At 39.8% G+C, this 26,919-nt stretch overlaps 1 protein-coding gene across 1 annotated transcript in view; it reads right to left on the bottom strand.

Annotated features, from left to right (window-relative positions):
- LOC126174865 (protein RRP5 homolog) overlaps positions 1-26,919 on the bottom strand; it is a 180,952-nt gene that overhangs the window by 96,733 nt on the left and 57,300 nt on the right. Inside the window, 3 exon segments of the mRNA XM_049921266.1 lie at positions 5,247-5,399; positions 14,304-14,470; positions 17,807-17,981. Coding sequence (XP_049777223.1) covers positions 5,247-5,399; positions 14,304-14,470; positions 17,807-17,981 — 495 coding nt within the window.

Here is a 26,919-nt window from a genome sequence, read left to right as displayed (position 1 = left end):
CACTACAGCCCCATAGGAAATCCTAGGTCTAACCACTGTCGTGTATATCCAGTGCATACCCCTGGGTCTTAGGCCCCAGTTTTTGCCACAAGCCCTCCTAGTACTCACTAAAGTGCTTTTTGTCTTGGAGCAGATACTCTTAATATGAGGGGTCCAAGTTAGCTTCTCATCCAAGGTCATCCCTAGATATTTTACTGACAAACACCTGCATGCTCGCATGCAAGTGCACACGCACGCACGCACGCGCGCGCGCACACGCACACACACAGAGAGAGAGAGAGAGAGAGAGAGAGAGAGAGAGAGAGAGAGAGAGAGAGAGAGCAATCTCAACAGTATTGAACTAAGTTTTTCACCATTACAGAAAAAGTAGAAAACTTATCTGTTTTTTTTTTTCTTAGGCTACAGAGGTTCAAACCAAACACCATGGGTCATTCAGAAACATATTCTGATACTCTGCATCTGTCATGAGGTCCACCTTCCAATGCCTTCAACGGTATATTTTTCTTAAATCATGCGTTGAAATAAGATTGACGCTATCAAAAGTTATCCTTCCCTTCTGCATAAAAGAGTGCTATTCACATTCATTCTGAACTCCATAATTGTTTCTGTGACATGCTTAACTGAGTTACTTTAACCATATCAATAACCTGGGAAAGTCGCTCCATTGTAAAGCCCGTACTACACACACTGCAATTACTGAAAACTCAATTTCCAAGATTTGCAACCAAAAACTAAATTTTGCCCACAGGAAGATGACAAGAAAACCACCAACTGAACAGTAAGCTTTTGATATACTTTTATATTAGCAAAACTGTCACTACAAAATTTTTATCCAATATTCTGTCACTGAGTATGGAGTGGAAAATAACAATGGTGATTTAGTTACCTGTTCATAATTCATCTACATCCTTCAATCCAACATGAATGCCTCTGTATTTGATAACTGCTAACTAGGATTCTCAACATCATCATCATTCACACTGCTCTCTTCTCCCACTCTGTCACTTCCATAGTCTTCAATCTTCCTTTGTCTATTCATATTCTGCATCAACATTATTTGTGTATGTACGTCCAGTTCGCTATTTCATCTTTTTTAGATTTGAGTAGCCCAGATGCAAAAGCCAGTGAATGCATTTTTCGTCGATTTTTGAGTTGGACATATTGCCGTATAAATTTTTTCAGAACTTACACAATGGAATAGATTTCAGGGTACAAAACCCACTATACAATGTTGAAAATGGCCACAGAAAATTGTGTTTGCTTACAAAAGCCACTAACTACACAATGTCTTCAGATACAAAGCTCGCTAAATGTCCAACATTTGCAAAACCTGCAAACTTCAACAGGAATGGCAGTCGCCATGCCACATCCAGATGCAAAGCTAGCAAACTGACATCAGACTTCCCAACACAGACATTCAAAGCTACCTTTCAGTTTGTTATGATTAGAAGGGATATTTTTCTTATTCAGAGTTAGGTTGGCTGTGTTGTAGTGAACGCTTAGGCTACGTTGAAGCTACCACTGCCGAAGCATTGCTAAAATATACACCAGTAGGCACAGTTCAGCTGATCAGGAGGGTGTCTGTTGATGTATTTGCATGCGTGTTTGAAGAAAATGAGTGATTTTGTGGATGGTTTAAACGTAGAAGATGGTACAGTAGCGTAGTCCAACCAATACAATGGACAATTCCTGCAAAACTGAAACTGGTAGCAATCTGGCAAAAAAGTAAGCGTGTAGCCCATAACAACTCTAACGAAAATTTGTGTTAAGTGCAGTAGATCTCACAGGAAGCAGCACGAAGTGCTCTCAAGCATGCATAGATGTGCTATGCACTACAATTACACTGTTGCCAGATTGCTCCCAGTTTCAGTTTCACAGGAATTATCCAATGGAGAGGATTTTAAGTGAGCACTGGGAGAGTGGTTGTTGGCAGTAAAACACAAAATTTTCCACCAATCATGTGGTTTAATCACACCTTTTTATAAATGCTACTTGATTTTTTTTAATTTTGCTCATCATGCTTACTACTCCTTTATTTTTGCATGTACAGACTTCTGCCTACTTTCCAAGACCCATGATGTGAATCCCCCTCCCACCCTCATTGGCTTTTACTGCTTCTACATACTTAAGCATAGGATTTTGTTTAAGATACAAACCTAAGGCCTTCCCAGAGATGCCTGATTGTAAATATCCCTTCATAAAATTAAGATATAACAAACTTATCATGCAAAATGTACGAAAAATTCACCGAACGTTTTAAAGAAACGAACCCTAGGGGGCAGAGCAACTAAATAGCTCAGCATGTCTCTACCACATTCCCTAAAAGATGATCTGGTGAGAACAAATAAAGGAAATGAACCATCACCACTCATTGTTCTTTATCAAAAAAGAGGGGGTAAGGAGATCGCAAATGTTTCTATGTGCAAAGCAGTCTTTTTGTCAATTTTACAAATTAAGAAAGATAGGATTACCAGGCTGTACCACAAATTTTAACATGATGCAAATTCCCACTGAGACAAGAGGAGGCGACAGAAGAACAATGTTGTTTGAAGTGAGAAAAGAAAAAGAGTGAAAAATGATATTAAGAAGTTCATCGCCTTAAGATGTCTCTACTCACAAGAAGCCAACACCCAAAAAAGTCTATTTACATAATGAACTGAGCATAACGAAGATATGGACCGTGTACTGAGAAGAGAACCCTGAAAAGCTGTCAAATACTATTACTATAAGACCATTTTTTGACAAGATTTCAATACTGGCTTTGATACCCCATATGTTGATACCTGCTCAACATGTTCAACACTGGAAAATAATATTGAAGTGGAAAAATGAAGCGCCGCAAAGGAGAGCCTGCAAACCCAGCTCAAAGTCCACAATATGAGAACTGACATATTCTACACAAAGCTGAAAGAAAATAACAAGGAAGAAATAACTCTTAGCTATGACTGTCAAAAGAATCTAGTACTACCAAAGGTACTAGATCAAGTGGCCTATTATTCCCATCAGGCATACCTTTACAACTTTACAGTCTGCCAGAGTTCCGCCAGAACACTGAAACAGTTTTTTTGTACATATGGCTGAAACACAAATAATCCAAAGTATCAAACCAAACAGTGTCAATGGTTCAACACAGACTACCTCACCTAAATTTCACAGAAGCGAAAAAACTTCGGTTGTTTTCCGACGGAGTTGAGTGTCAGAATAAACCAGGACAATGATCGGCATGTTATGTTACTGGCTTCTTCTCAGAGCTCTTGACAATGTAGAAGAAATAGAACTGTGGTTTCCAATGGTGAGCCACTCATTTATCCCACCAGGCAAGATTTTTGGTAACACCGAAAGACAACTTCGCAAGTTGAGCATCACTGAAAACTCATCTGTATACATTCAGCACACTGAGAAATTTGCAACAGTAGTGTATTTAAGACAAAATGAATATCCTGTTCAAGAGTGGAAAGAATACACGAAAGGCTCAGTGAAAGTTACTGGTACTTCAAGGTTCAAAAAGCCACAAAAATTGTGTGCACAAAAAGCAAAAACAAGAAGATTTATCTAGTTTGTGGAGAGCCCTCCTACAGTTTTGAAGCTGGAGAGGGGAAGACCATTTTGAAGAAGGCAAAAAGTTTCAACAATGCAAATGGACCAACACCAATCGCAGCAGGTGTAGAACTTCCAGAAGCGAAACTTGGAGACGTCAAAAAGCTTTTGGAGCTTCAAATTGTTGAAGACAGCAACCAATTACAAACTCAATTTCTACACCAACATGTTTGAAGGGCAGAAAGGCACTCCCCGAGTCACACCAGTCACTGCCAACCCTCAGAACAAGGAAGAAGCTGGAAGCGATTCTGAGTTAATGGACAATGTTGAGGTCGATGGTACTTAAAAGTAATTTTCACCCAATTTCACTTTCTAGACTTTTTGTCACTGTTTTAGCTATGATGCAACTTGCCGCCAATTATTTCATTTCTAAAATTTTGTCAATGTTTTACTAAGAAGCAATTTGGAGTTTAGTTTATTTTCTACAATATCTTGTAATGTCAAAAGCACAGAGGTATGTTTAAAAAAAAAAAAAAAAACCCTAATGTTGAACATTCATTTTTGTTCTCTTTTTGACATCAAACAAGTCAGTTTTTCCTGGTAAAATAATATCACTTTCACATTTTTACATACCAGTTTTGTAGGATTGTATTCTCTTTATATTCACAGTAATTAAATTCCTTCCTCCTGTCATTCCTGACATATTACTGAATAGTGGGTTTTGCAAACAGAACGTTTATTTCACAATTGAATTTATATGTTTGCAAAACCCACTAACTGCATGAATTGTGTGCAAAAACTGCTAAGTCAATGTTTCACTTAATATTTTAACATATAATACACGACTGCAAAAAAAGAAAGGAAATCCTTAACTTTAATAGTTCGGATGTGGAAAGTTTTCCCTATTATCTCAGTTTTGCTTATCATGCAGTTAGTGGCTTTTGCATCTGGGCTACTCATTTATCCCTTTCTTTAGCGTGCTTATTTTTTTCCTTCCCCATTTTTTCCTTCCTGTTTTTCCCTCTGCTCCATTTTACCTTCATTCCTTGACCCCCCCTCACTCATTCATATCTTGCCCACACATCATTTTCTATTTGATTTTCTTTCTTATTTGCTTATGCACCTTGTTATTTGTTTCACTCCCATATTTAATTTACCAATTAGTTCATAATCAGTCTATTCGTAGAACTGCTGGCTTTTTTGAAAAAATACAAATACTTGTTACGGACTTGATATTGGAATTCCACATGGTAATGGCAATCATAAAATGCCTTGTACCAAACATATTTCGACCAACAGAATACAAGTAAGAGAATATTGTTCAAGTGTGTGGGCTCGGTACCAAATATGACCCACAGGGGATACTGCATTTATACAAAGGGCAACACAAACAGTTACGAATTTATCTGACCCATGTGAAAGCACCACAGAAACACTGACAAAACTTATACAAGCCATCTCATTAAATCTACTTATAAAGTGTCAATGAGCAGCTAGAAATATACTAGAAATATACCATTCCCGTAGGGATCATGAGGACAAGAACAGATTAATTACAGCACATACAGAGGTGCTAAGCAATCATTCTTCCAACTTTTCATACATGAATGGGATAGGACAAAGCAGTAGTCGATGGCACAATGGGAAGCATCCTCTACCATGCACTTCGCAGTGGTTCGGAGAGCATAGATGGAGATGTAGGTCCTTACCTTAACAGGGATAAAGAAATTGTTGTGTATGCCTGGAAAGAGAAGCTGTACACTAACACCTTTTTCTTCAACTTTAGTGACAACACTTGGCACAATAAGATCTTTCTCAAGTGCTTCCCAACCAACAGTGTTATCAGTTCTTGATGCCCACCACTGTAAATGAAAACATACCAAAAGTCATATAAAACTCTAGGCCAACTCCATTAATTATACAATATAAATATATTTTGTACAGATATCTACTAACATCGGCAGAAATCAGACAAATCTGCAACTATAGTACAGCTACCATAATATAACATAAGACAAAGCTAGTTAGAGTTCCATTTCTATGGAAACATAAAGTTAATCTCCATAAGTGGTGTGTGTGTGTGTGTGTGTGTGTGTGTGTGTGTGTGTGTGTGTGTGGAGAGGGATAGGGAGGTGGGCCATGGGGAATTAGCAAAAACAATAAAAGGGAATGGAACTCAAAACATGCACAAGAGTAATAATATCCATAATGGGTCAAATTATCATCTTACTGATTCTCTAACCCCCCCCCCCCCCCCCCATTCCTTGTAAAAATAAGCTGTGTGTAATTTGGGCTCAATAGGAAAGGAAGAAGGGAGCTTCAAAATCAGAAAAATAAGAGCTACTCTAATGCGTGTACACTTATTTCTTTGTTGTGCACTGAAGAATGCGCATCCAAAAGCCGAGCTCCAATATTTGATCATTTATTTACATGTCCAGTGACGACAAATATTTTTTACAAGTTTTCTCAAAACGCACACAGTCAGGAATATTTCTGAATCTCTTACATTAGATTGGCTAACAAATTTTGGAACTGTAACACTGATGATGATAAAACTCGTAGCTCTGAAAAAGAATTGATTCAAATGCTCGTCCAGTTCTCACTCCTCTTTATGTGCCTTTTGACAACTGAGCATATCTGAGTTGTTACTTTTACTCCTAAATTATTTATAAAAGTCATTGATGTATTTCGGTCCACAGAGTAAGACTGTTGCATTAAATTTTGGAACTTTTGACAAGAAGTATTAATTTCTGAAAGAAAATACCATAACAGTAATTGATGACATAACGATCCTTCAATTATTCAGATTATTTAATCCATAAAATACTGATACTCACAAAATTATGTAAGATAACAACATTACTATTGACAGACGACACATTATCTGGAGTACATCTATGTAACAATTCCATTTTAATGCACAAAATTCCTAAAATTGACATTATTCTTGATTTTAGTCTGGGCAATTAATCACACACAAACATGCACATGTGCTGTGGCAGTGACTCGCCTGGGAGCATGCTGTGGCTGGAGAGCATCTAGCCCAAGTACATTTGCCCTGTTCTCTATACTCCTACTTGGGCTGGACGAGGAATCTGAATCACTATCAGAACTAAACACCTCCCCACTATAATCAGCATGGCTCGAAATGGCCCAGCCTGTGCCAAATTCAGCGAGAAAGGGAAGAGAGAGATGCTGGAAGCCTTCTGGTCATTGAAGCGTTCATTCAAGTTGAATGTCAGCGCACGCATTGGATTGCTGACTGATCAATGGGTCCTGGCACACAATCTGGTCCTGTCTGCAGGGCAGTGGGTGCCATCCACATAGGATACGGGGACAAAAATTTGGTCTGCACTGCCACTTGAGTCTGAAAATGAACCACCATTGTCGTTGCGTTGTGGGGGTGTCACTGGAGTTGATGGTAGCCAAAAGTGGCCTAGGGGGAAAATGGTTCCTCCACCCTCAGCTCCCTGTGCTGGTCTTGTCAACCACCTGTTGATGCCAAACACAAGGTTATAGCAGTAACAGACAGGAATGTCCCAGGCACAGTGGTGGGGATCTCACCCAATTAGCGATTTTTGAAGGGAATGGGTGTTGGGGGGAGGCAGGAGCCACGACATGTATCAGTCGATGCCTGACCACATGCTTCTGGCCGGCTGCAACATCAAACATTTGCCAATGACAAGACCTTGGATTCGCTTGAGCTTCTGCCTGGAAGTACAAGCCCAGATGTGGAAATCTGTGTGGTAATATGGCTGTGTGCACAGATGGTGGCTCCACTGAGCCAGCTGCAGCAGCTCAGAGAGTTTTCAGGATCTGTGCCTGCACATTTCAGCCAGGGTATTTCACTGACGGAGAGGGACCAGTAGGTGGCAAGGCAGCTGGTGATTGTGTCATCAGAGTTGTCTGTTACCATTATTTTGTGTACATGTGTCTTGAAGGTCCTGACCAACTGCTTGGCATCTGAATTGGAGGCAGGATGGAAAGGGACAGTAGTCACATGCTCAATGCCATTACGATGACAAAAATCCTGAAACATAGATGCCATGAACCAATGGGCATTGTCAGAAACTAGGGTGAAAGGTGTCTCTTGTATTGCAGATATGATGGGAAGGATATAGGCGGTAACAGCTGTGACAGTGGTGGTGTTGGTGGTGGTAGTCATCTCTATCACATAGGAAAAGTTAGAGAGGGCGTGACAACCAGCAAACACATTGCCCCTCAGAACAGACTGATGAAATCAACATGAACTCTTTGCCGGGGTTGGTCAGGGCGTGACCATGGGTTGCAACACTGTGGTGGGACTGACTTGTGTCGACATAGGTTGCACAGATCTAGCAGTTCCTGATGGGACGTACTGTGGCTGTGGCAGCCATTGCCTTCATTCTGTACATTCCTCAACATGCTGTGGGAGGAGTGGAGTGTGGGAGGAATGACTATACCTATGCCACAATGAAAACAGGTGCACCATGTCAGGTCAGCGCCTTTATGCAAATGCTCTGGCCAACAATGCAGTATGGCACAACACTCTGCAGAATAGTGGATTACACCATGTTTCTGCTGCCACTTTGCCTACCATAATCTGGAATTCATCGAGGGATTGTCACTGATTTTTGCTTCGGGCAAAATACAGCACTTCATGCCTGTCAAACTCTGCATCTGAGAGTAGGAAAGTACATCATGTTTGAGTGTTATAACAATACATGCTGTATGGCATATTAATCACAAAATAGCTGCTTCATCTGATCATCGTCAGGCAACTGAAAGTAGGTGTAAGCAAGGACTATTTCTTTGAAAAATATTGTCCCTCAATGAATTTTGGTCAACAATTCTCTCAGCTACAAGTTGGATACAGATTGAGATTTGCTTGAGCATAAGCTGTAGACTTAAAATCACCACAAATGCTAATGATCCATTTGGTTTCTTAACTATGACTGCGGGTACAGCTCACTGGTTGGAAGACACCTGGGATATAATTCTAATCTTTGCAACCATGAAGTGAAGTGTAAAAGTATCTAAGCCAAAAATGTTGGTTGTCATCCATTAGTTGACTACTACTAGCAAGGTTAGTTGCCAAACTACATTTTTGTGCTTAGCTTGGACTACAATCTGACCCCACAATGGGATCGGCTGGTCACTGTATGTCAGCCCTCTACATTGAGAGGACTTCAGATGTGGAGACCATTGTGCCACTACGTGTCCTCATTTATCAGAGATATAGCTGTGCCTTTGACCAACAGAAAATCCACTGTCAGCACACTAACAGTCGAAGCTGTTGACATATGATCGCTGAGGAGGCACTTGCTGGGTGCCACGGCTTGCGGCATGCAAAACAGGTGATGTCACACAAATGGCAATGATGCCATTGCTCTCAGGACCACAATCTGGATACAGCTTGATGGTATGGACTTTACTGGGCCACACTGACAATGATGGGAATGAAACTGTTACATCAGCCCCTGTTCACTTTAGGACACGCTACCGGTGAAGAAAAGCACTTCTGTTTTCGCACCTCTACCAATGAAAAGGGCAGTGAGTCACCAACTACAGCACTAACCACTGAAACCCATGTCACCGGACTATCAGATGGAAAGATGTTCAGTAAATTGTATGACGATAACACTCGGAAGTCCTAAGTCAAACGTGGAGCACAACAGTGGTTAATACTACTGACACTGTCAACACCAGAGGAAACATAGCTTGCACTGATGCAGTTATTGTGTGAGCCTTGGCAACTTTTAAATCATTGCTCAGAATGGTATGACAGAACAACATTATGGATTATGGATACCACATATGATGTGCCATGCTGACTAAAGGAAAAATCACATCTGTGCCAAGCCTTATTAGTTAGCAGCCTATGAAGCATAGGCTTGCTTACGTTGCTTAAGACATCAACTGAACTTGAGCCTAGTTGTAAAGACATGGGTTTGGTAACCATAACAGTTAGTCAGAAAACCACAAAAATCAGAAAAATTCAAATTACTAGGCTTAGAGAGTGGGCATAGCTTTTGTACCATTTTGTACAGTTTATACTAATAGAAGGTAATAAGAGGGTACACTGACATTCAGAGCCGGTCATTTGGTTTGCCTTGCAGTGAATAACAAAATTATGTAAACAGATCTCCCAACTCTTGTTTGCCTCGTTGAAGGAAGCAGATGGCATTCAGAGAGGCGAGGAAACTGCAGCTGTCGAATGTTGTTGGTTTTAAAGCTGTTGTAACAGCAGGCTGCTATGACTGGTGGAATTCCCACTGTTTTTCTTGGTTGTTAAATTCACGGGAGGCGACCAAACAGCGAGGTCATCAGTCCCATAGATTTAGGCCTTTCAAAGGAACCATTCCGGCATTTGCCTCAAGTGATTTAGGGAAACCACAGAAAACCTAAATCAGGAAACCCGTACGTAGATTTGAACCGCTGTCCTCCCAAATGCAAGTTAAATGTGCTAACAACTGCGCCACTTCGCTCGGTCTGTTTTTCTAGCTGTTGCTGTTGCATGTGCAACTGTTGCTGCCACAACTTTACAAACCAAGGATCCCTGTTCTCCTGGAATAGCTGTACAGTGAGCAAGTTCTCATAGCCATTTTCCTGTCCTACTCTGGACAGCTGGAACACTGCTTATGATCACTTGCATGGGCGGTAATGCAGAGATCGGTGTAACAAAACAGGCAGTTATTGTGGTTGATGACAGCAGAGTTCTCGAAGTGAACAGCTAATGAAAACATGTATAGAGTGTAGCAAAGGTGTATTAAGAGCATACTACAGTCCAGGGAGCAATTCAAATCACAAATGTAAGACACATAACTCTACTGTTTAATGATGCATAACTAAAGGTTTCAGAGCTTAGCAAGGGACTGACCGCCATGTGTCAGGCCCTGGTATTTACAAGCAATCTTGTGTCAGCAGATAGCTCCATGTGACATGTTCACCATAGCGGCACCTCAGCAGGAGCAAGGTGTGTCTGGAACATGCAGTCTGACTATCTCTGACCTGTTCTCCATCAACTATGGTTTGCATAGTAAGTACTATGGACAGTAGCCATTACTGTCCCATCCCTCTTAGGTCACGATGACAATGTCTTTCAGCAAAAAAATACAATACTACACATTGCCTGTGATGTCCTGGCCTAACTCTACCCAGAGGGTGTTAGACTACTGCCCTCTTCAGCACTTTCTCCATTGTCAACTAATTCTCAAGGGTTGCCGCATCACTGTCACTCCATAGAGGGTGAACATTAATAATAAAACCAACAAACTTCAGGGTCGGATTCCTCACTGGAAATGGAGGAAAAAAGGTCCTATAAATGTGTGTCAAGAAATTGACAGTGTGAGTGCAATAACGAAAGGTCACCCTCGAACACAATACAGAGCTGTGTCACATCCATTTCACAACAGAAGTTCAAAGTTGCTACCATGGGATGCAACACACATGTTCACACATTGCACAATAGATTGCCACACTCTTTTGCATATTCTGGCCTCTCTCCAAATAGTGTCACAGGCATTGTGAACACACTGTTGAACGGTCTGCACATCAGGAACTGGTTCAGCATACACAACACTTTTCAGATGACTTTAGAGGAAAAAAATCTAGGGGGTTTAAATCCAGTGATCTAGCAGACTATGCTACAGGGCCTCACATCCCATCCAATGTCCAGAGAAGATGATGATGTGTCGGTAAATTGTAATGCAGAAGTGGGCTGGTGCTCCATCATGCAGAAACCACATAACCTGTCTTACTGCCAAAGACATATTCTCAAGCAGCCCAGACGGAGTATTCCGCAGGAATAATAAATGATCCAAGTATGTGGTTGCACACAATCCCTGCCAACGCACTGATGGTGTACTGATGCTGATGAAATGCCTCAACCATTCCTCAAGAGTTGTCAGGTGCCCACAAATGACAATTATGTAGATCGATTATAACAGTTCTGGTAAAGGTTGGTTCGTCAGTAAAGAGGACTGACGACAGAAATCCCACAATTGTGATGGTCTCTGTGCAAAAGACATCGACAAAATCTTTCCTTCCCTAGAGTTTGCACTAGGGTTTGTCTCAATATCCTGTAGCAGAACTCAGTCCACCAACTCCCAGCACATTCATCTGCCTTAAAGGACCAATGATCACACAAAGGCCCGAAAATGGCTTGACTTGTTGTGAGAAGTGGTTTAGTGTCTGCGAGGATTCTTGTTTTGGTAGAGCCATGCTGCCTCTTGATCGTTTCCATATTTGGTGGATGTATGGCTTTCCATTGGCTTCTGTCTGAAGATATATGCACCATCATCCAAGCTCACTTTGACTCATTAGAGCCAGGTTAGAGCTGTTGCTGCCAGAGGTGGCTGCTCTGTATACTGAACCGTACATGCTGTATGTCCCCAAATATACAAAAAGTAATCATGTACTATTCCTACTATATTGTGCAGACACAATAGTGTTAAGGACAGGCGTAGGGCAAAATTCATTCTTATACTTAAACATATATATCTCCAAAAATATTACAGCTAAAATAGTAAAACATGAGAGTACTATGTACAACATAATGCTTGACATTCTGTGCCATTTTTGTTTGAAAATGCCTATTGACATATACTTTATACGGATCTAAGTTTTTAATTATCATTGATCCTTTAATGTACCTTTTCTCGTAAACTAATCAAGCAATAAAACTGGAATTTCACAGTTTACATCTGCGTAAGAGGCTAATAAAAAACCTGAAACAGATTTTTGTTAAAGGTCACAGCTGCTTTGAAATTAATTTTTCAGTTTTGTGTTAACCGAGACTGATGATCACATTGAGAGCAATATTTGCTCATTACTTGAAAGTCTAAGATTTTCCCTGCACCCACACTAACAGATGATACACCATGAAGGTATGTATGGCCCCTCTTCACCCAGTTTCCATCACAAGAGAGACACAGATCAGTCTTCACTACACAGTGTCCTTCTTCCCCCTCACTGTTAATACCTACAGCTTCCTCAACAGCTGCTTTCATGCCCTCCTCGAACTCAACTTCAAGAGCACTGAGGAGTATTCTGTTGCAACCACAGACTCTAATCACTGGTACAGGCATGTTCATCGAACCACAAAACAAATGTGTGCCGTCTCTGCCCGCACATAAGCATCTCAAGGCTTAACACAATATTGTATTCACCTCATATATCTTCCCATGGAGAGCAGAAGCCTTGAACTGAACATCATATTTACAAACTTTACACAACATATGTACATTACTTGCAACGCCAATTCTGTCAGTGCCCTTTGAGTTAAATTACCACATGCACATGAAACATTAATCATATTGGCAAGTAATTCTAAGTCAGTGTATCTAAATCCACAGCAAACTCGTCTTTGGCACTACACACAGCATCATCAATTCCTTCATTAATTTTCTTCTTCGATGAACTCAGTGACTTTGTCGAAAATTGTTCTTCACACTGAGGAGCAGCAACTATAACACAGTTATTTAAATTTCCTGTACCTTTTACATGTAAAATTTGACATTTCCTCACTTCTTTGAATATGCATCCACTGTTACAACCTATTTCGAGAAATCAAAAAAAGATTGATATATACAAGACTAAAAACTGAAATAAGTTTGTAGCACACACTATCAAAGAACAAATTCTAAGCAAAGAAATAAGCAAATATTCTCTTTCTCACAACCTTTTAGACTCATCGGCAGCTCGTTTCAATTGTGTGAACAAAAAATTAATGCACAAAAAATTTATAGTGTAGAGAAGGTGCAGATGATAGTACAGACAGAGAGGGCATGGCAAGCGCAGACGCCCAAACAAAGATTTTTAAAACATATTTCAACCCAAAATTCAATTATGAAACTTTGCTATGTTATTCTCATAGAATAAATTATACAATTAAAAAAAAAACGAATTTTTTGGAATTCTGCCCTACATCTGCCCTTAATGGTGAGCAGTGTACAGTGTATTGACACTGTCCTCTAATGAGAAGTGTGCAAGTGCAGCTGAAGAAATTTACAACTGGCCAGACGAACCTTATGCATAAAATTGAATCTCAGAATGTTCATCAATTTTCAACATGTTTACAGAGGGATCCAAGTTTAATGTACGTCAATAATGAGATCATTGGAGATGGTGCACAAACTTGGATTAGGGAAGGACAAGGAAGGAAATTGTCTGTGTTCTTTCAAAGGAACCATCCCGCCATTTGCCTTAAGCAATTTAGGGGGAAATCATAGAAAACCTAAATCTGGATTGCTTTATGGGAATTTCAACTGTAATCTTCCCAAATACTATTCCACTGTGCTAATCACTGAACCACCTCACTCCATACTTATATAGTGTCAGTGAGTATGAAATTGCACTTCTGAACCAGTGAGTTACAGCTGACAATGTAGTATCTTCTCAGCAGAATTGCGATTTTTCTACCTATTAAATCATCCATAATGGCTAGTCATACTTTTGTAACCACCAATCAGTTGGGTTTTAGATTTATCTCAAGAATGAATAAATCTTGAAAGAATATGGAAGCTTGTGCATAAGCACAACTGGATCCAGTGCAATAAAAAGGAAGAAACTACAAAGAAATCTCAACTGTGTTTTCAACCTCAAATTCTGTCCAAGTATACTGGAAAATGAAAGCTAAAAGTTTTACTGATCTCCTTTCTATTATAGGTTTATCTATGCATTAATACTACAGAATGAACACAACAATAATAGAAAATATGACACACTGTGAGCTCTACATGCAGTGATAATTAACATTTAAGGCTTTGCTATATTCTCATACTCACATTGAAGAAATCATTAAGTGACTGCCTCAGGGTGAATTTCGGATGCAAACCCTCCTCACAACAAAACACATTATGCAAAGTTTCTCCTGTCTGGAATGTTTGTAGTAAAAGATGTAACAGTCCAGTGTGGTCACTTAAAAGATGCAATGGCACGAGCCCCTCAACCGCTGGAAAAAAAGTTAGAAGTTTAGTGGTTTCCTAAGTATCACTTAAATAACAAACTTCACTGATTAGATATGTTTTATTGGGTCCAGATTAAAGCTTTCTTTCTTTAATTACATACAATGAACTTGATATATTCAATTATGTGTCTAAAAGTATAATGCACAAACACAGAGTTAACTCGGAAGAGATATAGGGAAAATTAGGTTGTGAAGCATATATGCAAATACTGTACTACCAAAGAACTTCTATTGTATGCATATTTGGTACTTACATTTTGTATCATCATTCCTATTGCGGCATGCTTCCTTTCTGCATACTAAAGCCACATTTAAAAAATACACACAATGTTTTTGATGACATATTATTTTAGATAGAGAGTGAACAGATGACATGCAATTCATCCCATGATCACATCTGATGTTATAAACAGCACTCATCGCCCTGGTGGCAACAGCGCAAGATAATGAGCAAAGATGTTGCATATGAGAAACACCAAACTGTATATTTTACATAGGTGAAGGAACTGTGTGTATGGGGAAAAAGACGGCATCGTCCATAAAAACATATTTACTACATATTCGTATTTTTCCTGAGCATCACCTTACTTGGCCTGAGTCACAAGGGTCATAAAGATCTGCCACATACAGACTGATTATGGTTTTTCCCAGCACAGAATCATTCACCTGATGTCACTAAATTTATAAATGAATTCTGGGTTAGAAGAAAGTTGAATCCTCGGTTGTAGAGGAGATAATATTTTACGTGGCAGGAGGGGTAAATGTCATAGTGAACATACTGTGACTTTCAGCTAGATGAATGTTGACACTATAAAAAAAAGTGCTACCCTGAAATAGAAAAGAATTGACCTGCCTCACAAAATGAAGAACTTAATTCCCATCATGAGTTTGGACGGCAAATACATAATCTATACCACGTCAAAGGTTGCCATGCCAGAGATTCCACAAAAGCCCCTTCTCAGTGGCTTTTGGAAAGGAAAACATTACCAGCCACTGAAACAGGAGCCATTGGAACACAACTGACAGACATGACAAAAAATAAATAGAGAGAGAAAGGAGTGGGGGAGGAGAAATAAAGGAAGAAATAGCCATGGCTGACTCAACACTTTAAGACATACAAAAACATTCACTGCGAAAATAAAGAAACATGAAAAAGAAATGACAAGATGTATAAATGTTAAGAAACAGTCACTTCAAAGCTTAGATCACACACACTAGAAATGTATTTAAGTAATAATGGTCAAAAAAACCCAGACCCATGTTTTAGTTTACTACTTACAATAGGTAGAAAACAACTGGGAAAATTTTGGGAGACATCACAAAGGGGAAAAATATTGTAAAAGGAATGTGATGCTGAAGAAATAAAGGAAAGTAATAATAAAGTTGAAAGTGAACAAATTGCAGAAGAAAACAGGACTGCTGATACTTTAAAAAATATCGGAAAACTGATAAAAAAAACATCATTTTCAACCCTCGATATATTGAAAAAAGTATCGATGTAAAAAATATTGCCGTATACTGACTTATACAAATATTGGCTGCACAGTGTAAATATAATGCCAGTTACTGAGCTGCACTTTTAAGTCTTGATTTATTATTACATATCCTGTACATCAACAAGATAGCAGCCTGCCTATCGCCCCTAAAGCAAGAACTGAAAGGAAAACTATGCATGTTCAAGCACGGCAATAACTACTTTGCTAACAATGATAACTGCAATTAAGTGGCACAACAAAAGGTGTCCGCCATTCTGTTTCATCACATTTGTTCAGAACACTTTATGACAACTTCCCTGTTTTTTCATTTCTGTCAACGCCAGTGACCTAGCAGTTGTAGTGTCAAAATTGAGTGGTGAAGTTAAACACTGCAATTTCTGTTGGCAGCACCAAGTGCCAATTACATCAGCATTTCCCCTTACACGTCTCCACCCACTGCGAAGATAATCTCGTCATTTGCATTTTGTTCTTCATTTACAGCAACTGTTTTTAAAGAATGTTGATGTAAAGAAATAGCACACTAGTTGCATTAAAAATTGTTTTCTTTGTATTGCAATGGATGCGCTACTTCTTCATATTGGGAATCTTGTTATTCCACTCACACGGCCACCTCTCAGGGCATTTGGACTTCTTTTTTGTGTCACTATACTCTCTTCACACAGTCAAAGAGAAAGACTGGACGTGAGGAAAGCTCAAAAAGTGGATAAAATTATGTTCTACTACAATTTCAAAAGAGCAATTTCAAGTACCTAACACAAATTTCAAAAAATATAATATAAAATAAAACTTTCGGTATTTGATGTATTTGATATTGCCATTTTGATATCGATATATTGTGGAAAAAAATATCACTGATATATAATGTTATTTTCTGGAAAAAATATTGATATACTGATATTTTATCAACAGCGCTAGTAAGAAACGTCAGATATTGAATGGAAAAACTGAATGGTAATGATGGACATTAATGATGATCATGTGGGTAGATAGAGCCATATATTTGCTCGAAAGGCAGTTCCTGCTCCTGGGCTCTGTATTAACAGTGTTCAAAGAATTGATACTCATACTGTTTATATAATGTATTTGGTTTCATCATGAACTCATGCCATTTATCCAACTGCATCACTATCTGCTAGCCAACAACTTCATTAGCGGCAGAGCACAAGCTTGTGGTGGTCAAGAATGATGAAGGAAATTTGACATATCCATTTCAAAGAACAGTTATCTTAACTGAAACAATGGAAAACCTAAATCAGGATTTTGTGTGTGTGTGTGTGTGTGTGTGTGTGTGTGTGTGTGTGTGTGTGTGTCGATCCTTTTGGCAGAAGGTCTTTGGGGGAATGGCCGTTTACTATTATGACAAAGTAAAACACCTACAGCCATCCTTACAATTTTATTTTATTTTGTTGCAACCAGTTTCAACGCCTCAATCTTCAGGCTGTTGTTGATGCAGTATGCGTTGATATGATCCCTATATACATCACATCAGTTGCCAGCGTAACTGGATATGCAGATAATGCGTCAGCACTCCAACCAATGTTGCTAGGCTGTAGGTGTTTATTTTGTCACTAAATCAGGATTGTTGGATCAAGGTTCAAACATCATTCCTGTGTGCAAGACCAGTGCACTTACCACCCATGGTGCTTCAAAATGCACAGAGCAATTGCTAAATTTCTTTCAATTTTGGTACAGCAGTATTTTATGTTAACTTTATACTTCCTCAATGGTAACTACATGAGCCCCTCATTCTAATTGAAAATATTTTACGAATTTAAAGGGCATACACAATAGAACATGTCAAAGTGTATCATTAACAGTAACTCACCTGCACTGAATCCTTCAACAGCTACATGCAGGCCATCAGGTTGGACACTTTTCACCACTAAGTTGTAAGCAGTTCCAAATTTAATATTTGTATGAGTACTGGCTTTTCCATGAGGCAATAGTGTAAGGATTACACTATTTTTATCCAAGTTAACTTCATCAACATAACAACAAACCTAAACATGGAATTATAGTGATAACTGTAGATCCAAATACACATGAAAGTCAATATGAAAATAAACAGGAACATAGCCAGATCATAAACTGATATATGTCTGTTTCAAATGCTAAGCCTTAAATTGGTAAAACACTAAATTTTGTGGAATACCGCAGTGATATAGAAATATAAAGATCACAATATATACAAATGATATGCTGGTTAACATAAGAACCTCTGTAAAACTGTTTGCAGATGATGCTGTTGTGTACAGGAAATCCAACTCACTAGAAAACTGTAATGAAATGCAGTAAGATCTGCAACACTTGGTCTACGGACTGGAACCTGATCGTCAACATAAACAAATTTAATGTGCTGCACATAAATAGGCACAAATATCAATTATTGTTGATTATACAATTGGAAATCAAACGCTGTAAACAATTGTAACTGTTGAACATCTAAGAGCATGTGTCAAGAGTAATTTAAAGGATAACACAACCATGATAATGAGTTATCTCGTCATACTCTGTCACTACCCAGGTGCTGACGAGGTGTTTAAACGCAGCCTCTGGGTTCTCCTTTAAGCACTATTGATGTGTACATATGACCCAGTTCCCTTCCCTGACCTCTCACTGCTGCAGATGAGTTACTTCAATGTCTCAGTGAATACAAAAGTTTCAAGTTTTTACCATACAACATACATGCCTCTTTGCATGCAATAATTTGCAAGACCTTGTTTCAATATCTTGAACTGTTTATGAAATATAACGATTGTTTGACAACATGTTCCTGATGTTCAGGGACAGAACTGGGTGTGCCGTGCACAACCATCTGCCGGATATAAAACCAATAACTCAAGAACAAAATGAGATATTCCTCAGCTCTCAATTTTAAGTAAAATTCTGATATCTTATCTACATTTCATACATGGCAACATACGAGCTTAAATCAGCCATATGCAAAGTTTATGCAATGCAATTTTACCACTGCAAACTCTCTAAAATTTCGTGCAATGTTTTACTTAATCTGTGCAGCACAGTAACTATGATGAATAACAAACAGAAATTCAGTCCTTTATCGAATGAAGATATCACACTGTAATATGTACAAAAATCAAATATTTTAGTGAATAGTTTTCCTAAAATTGGATCATAAGTATTTTACAGTGGCTAGAAAGCCATCTCTCAGCACAGGTAGCAGCAATTGGTGAGCAGTATAGCGAAAACAAAGTCATGCTCAGCACGAAATGCAGAGAGCACATCTACAGCAGCAAAAGGGCACAAGAAAACCAAATATGCTAGACTGAGATTAATTGTAAGAATCCTCAGAAAATGTAATTCACACATGAAGGTGGTAGTTTACAAACACCTCATTCATCTAGTGAGCTCATTGGTCTGCAATATTTGTCAATAGGATTAATATATGAGGCAGAGGAAGTTTAAACAAAAGTGCATTTCATCATGGTTCCATTTAGAGTGTGCAGGAGCATAATAGGAATGTTCACACAACTCCGGTGCAAGAAGCTAATAAAAGAGGTAATGTAGCTCCAGAAACAACTATAATGGATAAAATTAAGTTGAATAAATAACTGTATTAACTGTTTAAACATTACAATAAAGACAGGAAATTATATGCACAAATTTGGAAATTTTTGAAAACCAGCCACTACAGACACATTAATCAGCAAAGAATCATTACACACAGAAATATATAAAAACCTATCACTCAAAGATATAGAGATCAATACATTTTCAACTTGATGAATACGAGATCAACAAAGACATGGCAGTCCTAGAAAATTTAGCCAAAGTAAATAATTTTACACCATACTTCCTTTACTCAACAAATGTACACACAGAAACTGAAAGTTAAGCAAAAGTCAGATGCAAATGAAATAACTGTAGAACGAAAGAAAGAAAGGCAAGCAAAAGATTAAAATTTGTAGTTCTGCCCTATCACAGAAACATTTCAGACAAAATAGTCACAACTTTTAAAAATATGAATATCAAAATTGAGGTCTGTAACAACATTAAGACAAGGAAATTTGCTACTCCCCATACATCGGAGATGCTGAATGTGGTTTCAGTTACCTGAGACTGCAGACACACGCGCGCCTGTGTGTGTGTGTGTGTGTGTGTGTGTGTGTGTGTGTGTGTGTGTGTGTGGGCGCGCGTGCACGCTTGTATGTTGTCTGCTTTTGACGAAGGCCTTACTGCCCAAAAGCTTTATTTGAAATAGTTTTTTTGTTGTGTCTATCCACAACACAGCATCTCCACTTATAGTGAGCAGCAACTTTCCTTTTCCTAGTATTGTTACATTCCATCCTCAATTTTCCACTGTTTAAAATTGAGGTCTGTATTGAAAATAATATTAATCATATTATAAGACACACTAGCAATATAACAAATCCATTTAATAAGCCAGGTATATACCAAATTGGATGTGTCAGTTATGGTGAACTGCATATCACGAAAACTGGCAGAAACTTTTGGAAACAATTTAAATGGTAACTTCCCACATCTTCTTCATGCACCATTCCTCGTGTTGTATAAGCCGCTTGCAGAGCCGGGACTGATGGTCTAGCAGTAAAGCGCTTGACTCAAAACCCAGAGGTCACGGGATCGAAGACAAGTTGGATCTTGGATTTTTCAGTATGTGTTTTAACCCAGCCTTCACCTCTCAACGTTGTGAGGAGTCAGCAGATGATATGTGGTTCGGATTCCACATTGAACTGTATGTACACTTTCCCTGGTTGGATAACTGAGGATGGTTAGGGACACGCAAGTCACCAAAATGGCATCCAATTGAAACACTTGCACCAGGTCAGTGAACCACACGAAATTATATAGCCCAACAACAGAAGTCCTTTTTTTTCCCACACCTGGGTACACTCTTGCTATGTCAGTCAGAAATATTGGGAGAGCATCATGAGGGTCAATTTTTCCACCTAGCCTCAAGCTGGTGAAATATAGGTATTGGAAGAGGTAGAGTTCATCCCGATCTCCTGAACACAGATCTCTTTTTATCAATGATTTGATAGATTTTCATAGAAGCGTTTGATGTTCTGTATATGGGAAGCTGGACTGTCCAAACACACAAATTCAACAGAATGATTCGCAAATTCATGATGAAATCCTTCTGTTTTTAAGGTGCTGTATGACAAAGTCATCTGTTATCACCTTCATATCGAGCAATATAAAGTGCTTTATCAGAGAAACTAAAATTTTCTTCCCCCTTGAATAAACTTTAACTATAATGCACTTGCAAGATTCTCTTTCAATGCCACCAAATGCTCAAACATGTTCAACTTCATTTCTCAGTGACCATCCTGTCTGGTATTTCCTAGCAATGATATGCGATTTGTCTATTTCGACAATCTTGTTTTGTCCAGTGACTGGAACATTCTCATTCACGACCATGATGTAACAGACTTCTTGGCAAAAACAAAGTGTTCATGCACAATTGTGTTTCAGATTCTGTTCCTTGTACATTATAGTGTCTTATCCAACAAGAAACTAAAATGATGTTCTTCTCAATAGATAACTTGGCACTGTCAGTCATGTGTTCTTTCTTACAGATGTTCTCGTGACATTGGGCGGAGGACAACTGCGAAGGAAAATCAGCATCCACACCTTCCTTGCAAAGTTTCACACAATTGAGTTCATGACATTCTACACAACTTCTGCCATCCTTGTTTGGAAGCAATCTGAAGTTCCAACAAAATTTCAAACAAATTTCCACACAATATAACCAAGGAATTAGATTTCACCCTGTGAAACTATCAGCACACAAAACTACAATGCTTTCACTCACTGCTGTACACACTCTGTAGCAATAAACTATGTTCCCCAATGCACTAAACATTTACCATAATTCCCACCATCAAAATTGTGTGATGGACATTGAGTTGCACATTCAATATAGATTACTGGGGGCCTGCACGTTCAATAGGCAATCACTCTTGAAAATTATCTTTCAATGAGCACATAAAATCAAACATAACAATACAAGTACCTTTGCATTACATCTCTTAAACAACAAACATATGTCCAAACACATTAATGGAAAGCTCCATTTCTACTAAGAAAGGGAAAAAATGAATATCTTCAAAGAAACTGAAATTTTCAGCCATTTAAAAAGTCAACCAGGTACCTTATTAATGAACAAACAGATCTCCAGAATCGAAAGCTTCTCGAAAAGTTTCACATGTCTGCTCGGTGGTAATGCATCAATGGTTGAGGTAACCAGTCATTGTCCATTGATTCAATTTTTTCCCCCTTGCCAATGTTGTAACATTTTATTCAGCTCTCTGTCTTGTACTTCCATCCTTTGGGCTATCTATCAGAACAGGTTCTTTCACTTCCAGCAAGAACTTCATAATAAAGAATAGATAGCTACTCACCATAGAGCAGAGATTCTGAGTCACAGACAGGCACAACAAAAAGACTGTCAAACAAGTACACTTTCAGCCAAAAAGGCCTTCTTCTGAATTAGACAAAGCACACACACACACACATTACAATCATCTCTGGCTGCCCAGGCCAAAGTGCAAGCAGCTGTGCATGAAGGAAAAAGCAGTCTGGGTAGTGGAAGTAAAGAGGATGTTGGGATGGGAAGGGGGAGGGATACCAGAATAGGTGTGGGGGACAGTAAATTGCTGTTAGTGGGAGCATACAGGAATGAGATGGAGAGAAAGTAGGGCAGCTAGGTGCAGTCTGATGGGTAGACTGCAGGTCAGGGAGGGGGCCAGGGGAAGGGGGCAGCACAAAAGAAGACAAGTAAAAAGACTGTGGGTGCGTAGTGGAATGGAGAGCTGTGTAGTGCTGGAGTGGAAACAGGGGAGAGCTGTGTAATGCTGGAGTGGAAACAGGGGAGAGCTGTGTAGTGCTGGAGTGGAAACAGGGGAGATAAGTGGATGAAGGACACGACTAACAAAGGTTGAGGCAAGAGGCTTACAGGTATGTAGGATATACTGCAGGGAGAGTTTTCACTTGCATAATTCAGAAAATCTGGTGTTGGTAGGAAAGCTCTAGAGAGCACAGGCTGTGAAGCAGTCACTGAAGTGAAGAATATTATGTTGGGCACTGTGCTCAGCAACTGGGTGGTCCAGGTGTTACTTGACCACAGTATGTCAGTGGCCATTCATGCAGACAGACAGACAGCCTCTTGATTGTCAAGCCCACATAGAACGCAGCACAGTGGTTGCAGCTTAGCTTGTAGATCACATGACCAGTTTCACAGGTAGGTCTGCCTTTAATGGAATAGGTGATGGTTATGACCAGAATGGTGGTGGCAGGAGGAGGTATAGGACAGGTCTTGCATTTACGTATACCACAGGAGTATGAGCCATGATGTAAGGGGTGGGGAGCAGGAGTTGTGTAGGGATAGACAAGGATATTATGTAGATAGATGGTGGGACTCTGGAAGGTGGGGGGGGGGGGGGGGGGCAGGGGGAGGGGGTTGACTGGAGGGATAAGGCATATATCTATTTCTAGACAAGGTTGGGAGGTGAATTATGGTCTGTGAAGATCTCACTGTGACCCTCGGTATACCTCAAGAAGAACTGGTCATCACTACAGATGCAACAGTGAGTCACGGGTGGCTAGGCTGTGTGGATGGGACTGCTTGGTATGGAATGGGTAGCAGCTGTCGAAGTCTATGTACTGCTGGTGGTCAATAGGTTTGATATGTAAGGAGGTACTGATGTAGCCATCTTTGAGGTGGAGGTCAACATTGAGGAAAGTAGCTTGTTGGGTTGAGGAAGACCAGGTGAAGTGAATGGAGAAGAAAGTGTTGAGGTTCTGGAGGAATGCGGATAGGGTGTCCTCATCCTCCATCCAGATCAGGAAGCTGTCATCAATGAATCTGAACCAAGTGAGAGGTTTGGGACTCTGTGTGGTTAGACAGTTTCGTGTTAGATAGCCCACGAATAGGTTGGCACAGGATGGTGCCATGAAGGTACCCATTGCCGTATCGAAGCTCTGTCTGTAGGTGATGCCTTCAAAGGAGAAGTAATTGTGGGTGAGGATATAGTTGGTCATGGTGAAGTAGGCTGTAAGTTTGGAATCCATTGGGCATTGGGAAAGATAGTGTTCATAAGCAGCAAGGCCATAGGCATTAGGGATGTTAGTGTAAAGGGTGGTGGCATCAATAGTGATGAGCAGGGCATCACATGGTAAAGAAACAGGAACTATGGTGAGTTGGTTGGGGAAATAGTCAGTAACTTTTACATAGAAAGGTAGGTTGCAAGTAATAGGCTTAGAGTGTTGGTCTATGAGAGCAGAGTTTCTCTCAGTGGGGGCATGCTAACCAGCCACAATGGGGTGCCCTTGGTGGTTGGGTTTATGGATTTCAGGAAGCACATAGAAGGTAGGAGTGCACAAGTGGTAGGGGTGAGGAGAGAGATGGGCTTGAAGGAGAGGTTCTGGGATGGGCCTAAGGATTTGATGAGGGACTGGAGATCCTGCTGATTTCTGGAATGGGGTCACTTTGACAGGGTTTATAGGTGGATGGATTACAGGGGTTGATTTGATGACTGTGGCCAAGAAACAGCTGGAGCACACAGTTGCTGAGCACATTGTCATAATGTTCTTCATTTTAATGACTGCTTCACAGTTGTTCACCTGAATCCTTGCTACAAACACCAGTTTTTTTTTTTTTTTGTTTTTTTCTGAATTGTGCAGGTGGGAACTCTTCCAATATATCCTACGTTTCCTTAACCCTCCTGGCCTCAACCTTTATTAGTCATTGTCCTTCACCCACTTATCCCCTAACCTGTTCCCATTTTAGCACTACACAGACCTCTACTCCACCAAGGCACCCACAGACGTTTTTTACTTCTCTCCTTTTCTACTGCCCCACTTCCCCCCCCCCCCCCCCCTCCATCTGACCTCCCAACTGCACCTAGCTGCCCTACCCTCTCCCCACCTCATCCCTGTATGCTCCCACAAGCAGCACTTTACCACTGGGCAAAATTCCGTGTGCAACAACCCTATACAATGTGAATTACATTGTTTCCTATTGTTTGCTTTACAGATATGTGCATATTCAGATGCAACTACTAAGGACACTGACAATGAGGTCCAGCAAGCTCCCCGAATGTTCCGTGACAAGGCGAATCTACTCTTGGAGTTAAATAACAATTCATTTAAGCTGGGGGTTTCATTTGGAGAAAAGTACCATAGAGCAGTTGGAACTAAGACTCAGAGACTATCTGATGAAATCAGTCACTGAGTGCAATGTCAATGTTAACCTTAAGATTTTACAACACAGGAACCTTTCAAATAATGGTTGGTGATCTGGTTTAAGTAGACTTAGCAACAGCTTGCAGAGCTGTTAATAAGGTATCGGCCTACACTGCCTGATTAAAAATGAATTTATCAAAACACCAAACAGTGAAAATGGTGTTAGGAACACCCAGCATGATATTTATCAAATACAAAAACTGCCAAGAGATTTAGAAATCGGCATGGGTGGTTTTCTTTGATTGAACAGGGAAAGAAGAATGGGGCTACAATAGCTCTGGGCCCCGTGTGCGCCACACATGAACTCACAAAAGAACCGTGAGCTAAGGAAGGTATTTAAAGGCAAAAGTCCATGATTTATCAGGCAAAATAACAAACAAATTGGTAACATTACAAATGGTACCTCGAACTGAGGATAGTTCCAATTACAAAATTGTTGAAATTACACAAATTGCTAAGGCAGAAATCATATTCATGACAAAGTGAATAAATGTGATGAAAGTTGACAATGTATGGGCAAACACATGGAAAGATATCTGAATTTCATGCTTAGAAGAGAAACTGTACGAAAAAGGACTTGAGCCGAGAACCCGAAGGGACACCAGCCTGCGGAAAGCCGCAGATATCGCCATCACATTTGAGATGTCAGCCACTGGTGGACACCATATTTCATGGACGTCAACCAAAAAGAGGCCTGCCAGATCTAAACATACCAGCTTAGTGGAACAAGATAAAGTAGCTGCTAAAGCAACTGGAACAAAAAAATTGTGGGCAAAACTTTTTACTTTTCTCAAATGTTCAATAACTCTTGCCAAAAAGCAAGTGACAAAGAAGTATGAAGTTATGTGTTTTATGGTGGAGAGGAAGGAGTGGTAAATGATTATGTTAAAGAAGTGGTATTTAAAAGTGGTATCTTCAAGATTTCCCTGAAATTTTTCACCACTTTAATATTTGATGTGGTCAGCTGATAAAAACAGTTCCTATTGTGACACTTACATTCACTTATACTATCTTGAATCTCAATTTTAATAATCATACTAGACAGTGCTCAGTTTTTTATAGAAATAATCAGGTCAATAGCACTGATAGTCCATCCTATCTTGTTGATATTTACTACACTACGAATTTAAGATACTCTTGCTTCTAATTTATGGTTTCATTCACTTTATGCTCTAAGTACTGTGTGTTCTTTAGTAATGTTGGTTTGTGACAGTAGATCAGGACTCCCAGCCTGAAAGCTTCTGCAGTTGACTACCTCTTTTCTGATCAGCAGGTACGCGTACCCTACTTCACAAGAAGTATAAGTGATTCAGCCACGGCTTCCTACGTGCTGTACACTGCTGAACTTTTCAAGAGACCCTGCAGTTCTACACCCTACTGAACAGGTCAAGAAAACTGCACCAAGATTACTACAGGATTACCTCACTCTATTCGTAGGTGGAACAGGAGAGGAAATGACTAGTTGTAATATGAGGTACCATCTGCCATGCACCATATGATGGTTTGTGGAGTATATATGTAGAAGTAGACGAGTCTTCCATTTAGGGCTTCCACTCACCTTCAGCCCTGTTATGAACCACAAATTGCAGTTGGCTGCACCCAGTGATTTCATGAGATGGCAGCATGGTCTCCTCCATATCTCAGAGAGCTCCCATCTCCCCCCTCTCCCCCAACATGTCCCCCCTAAGCAAGTTCACAGATTACAATAAA

This window comes from Schistocerca cancellata, chromosome 3 (genome assembly GCF_023864275.1).
Source record: "Schistocerca cancellata isolate TAMUIC-IGC-003103 chromosome 3, iqSchCanc2.1, whole genome shotgun sequence".
In the NCBI taxonomy this organism is placed as follows: domain Eukaryota; kingdom Metazoa; phylum Arthropoda; class Insecta; order Orthoptera; family Acrididae; genus Schistocerca; species Schistocerca cancellata.
The sequence above is the reverse complement of the archived record's forward strand: the minus strand, read 5'-3'. Positions and strand labels throughout refer to the sequence as shown.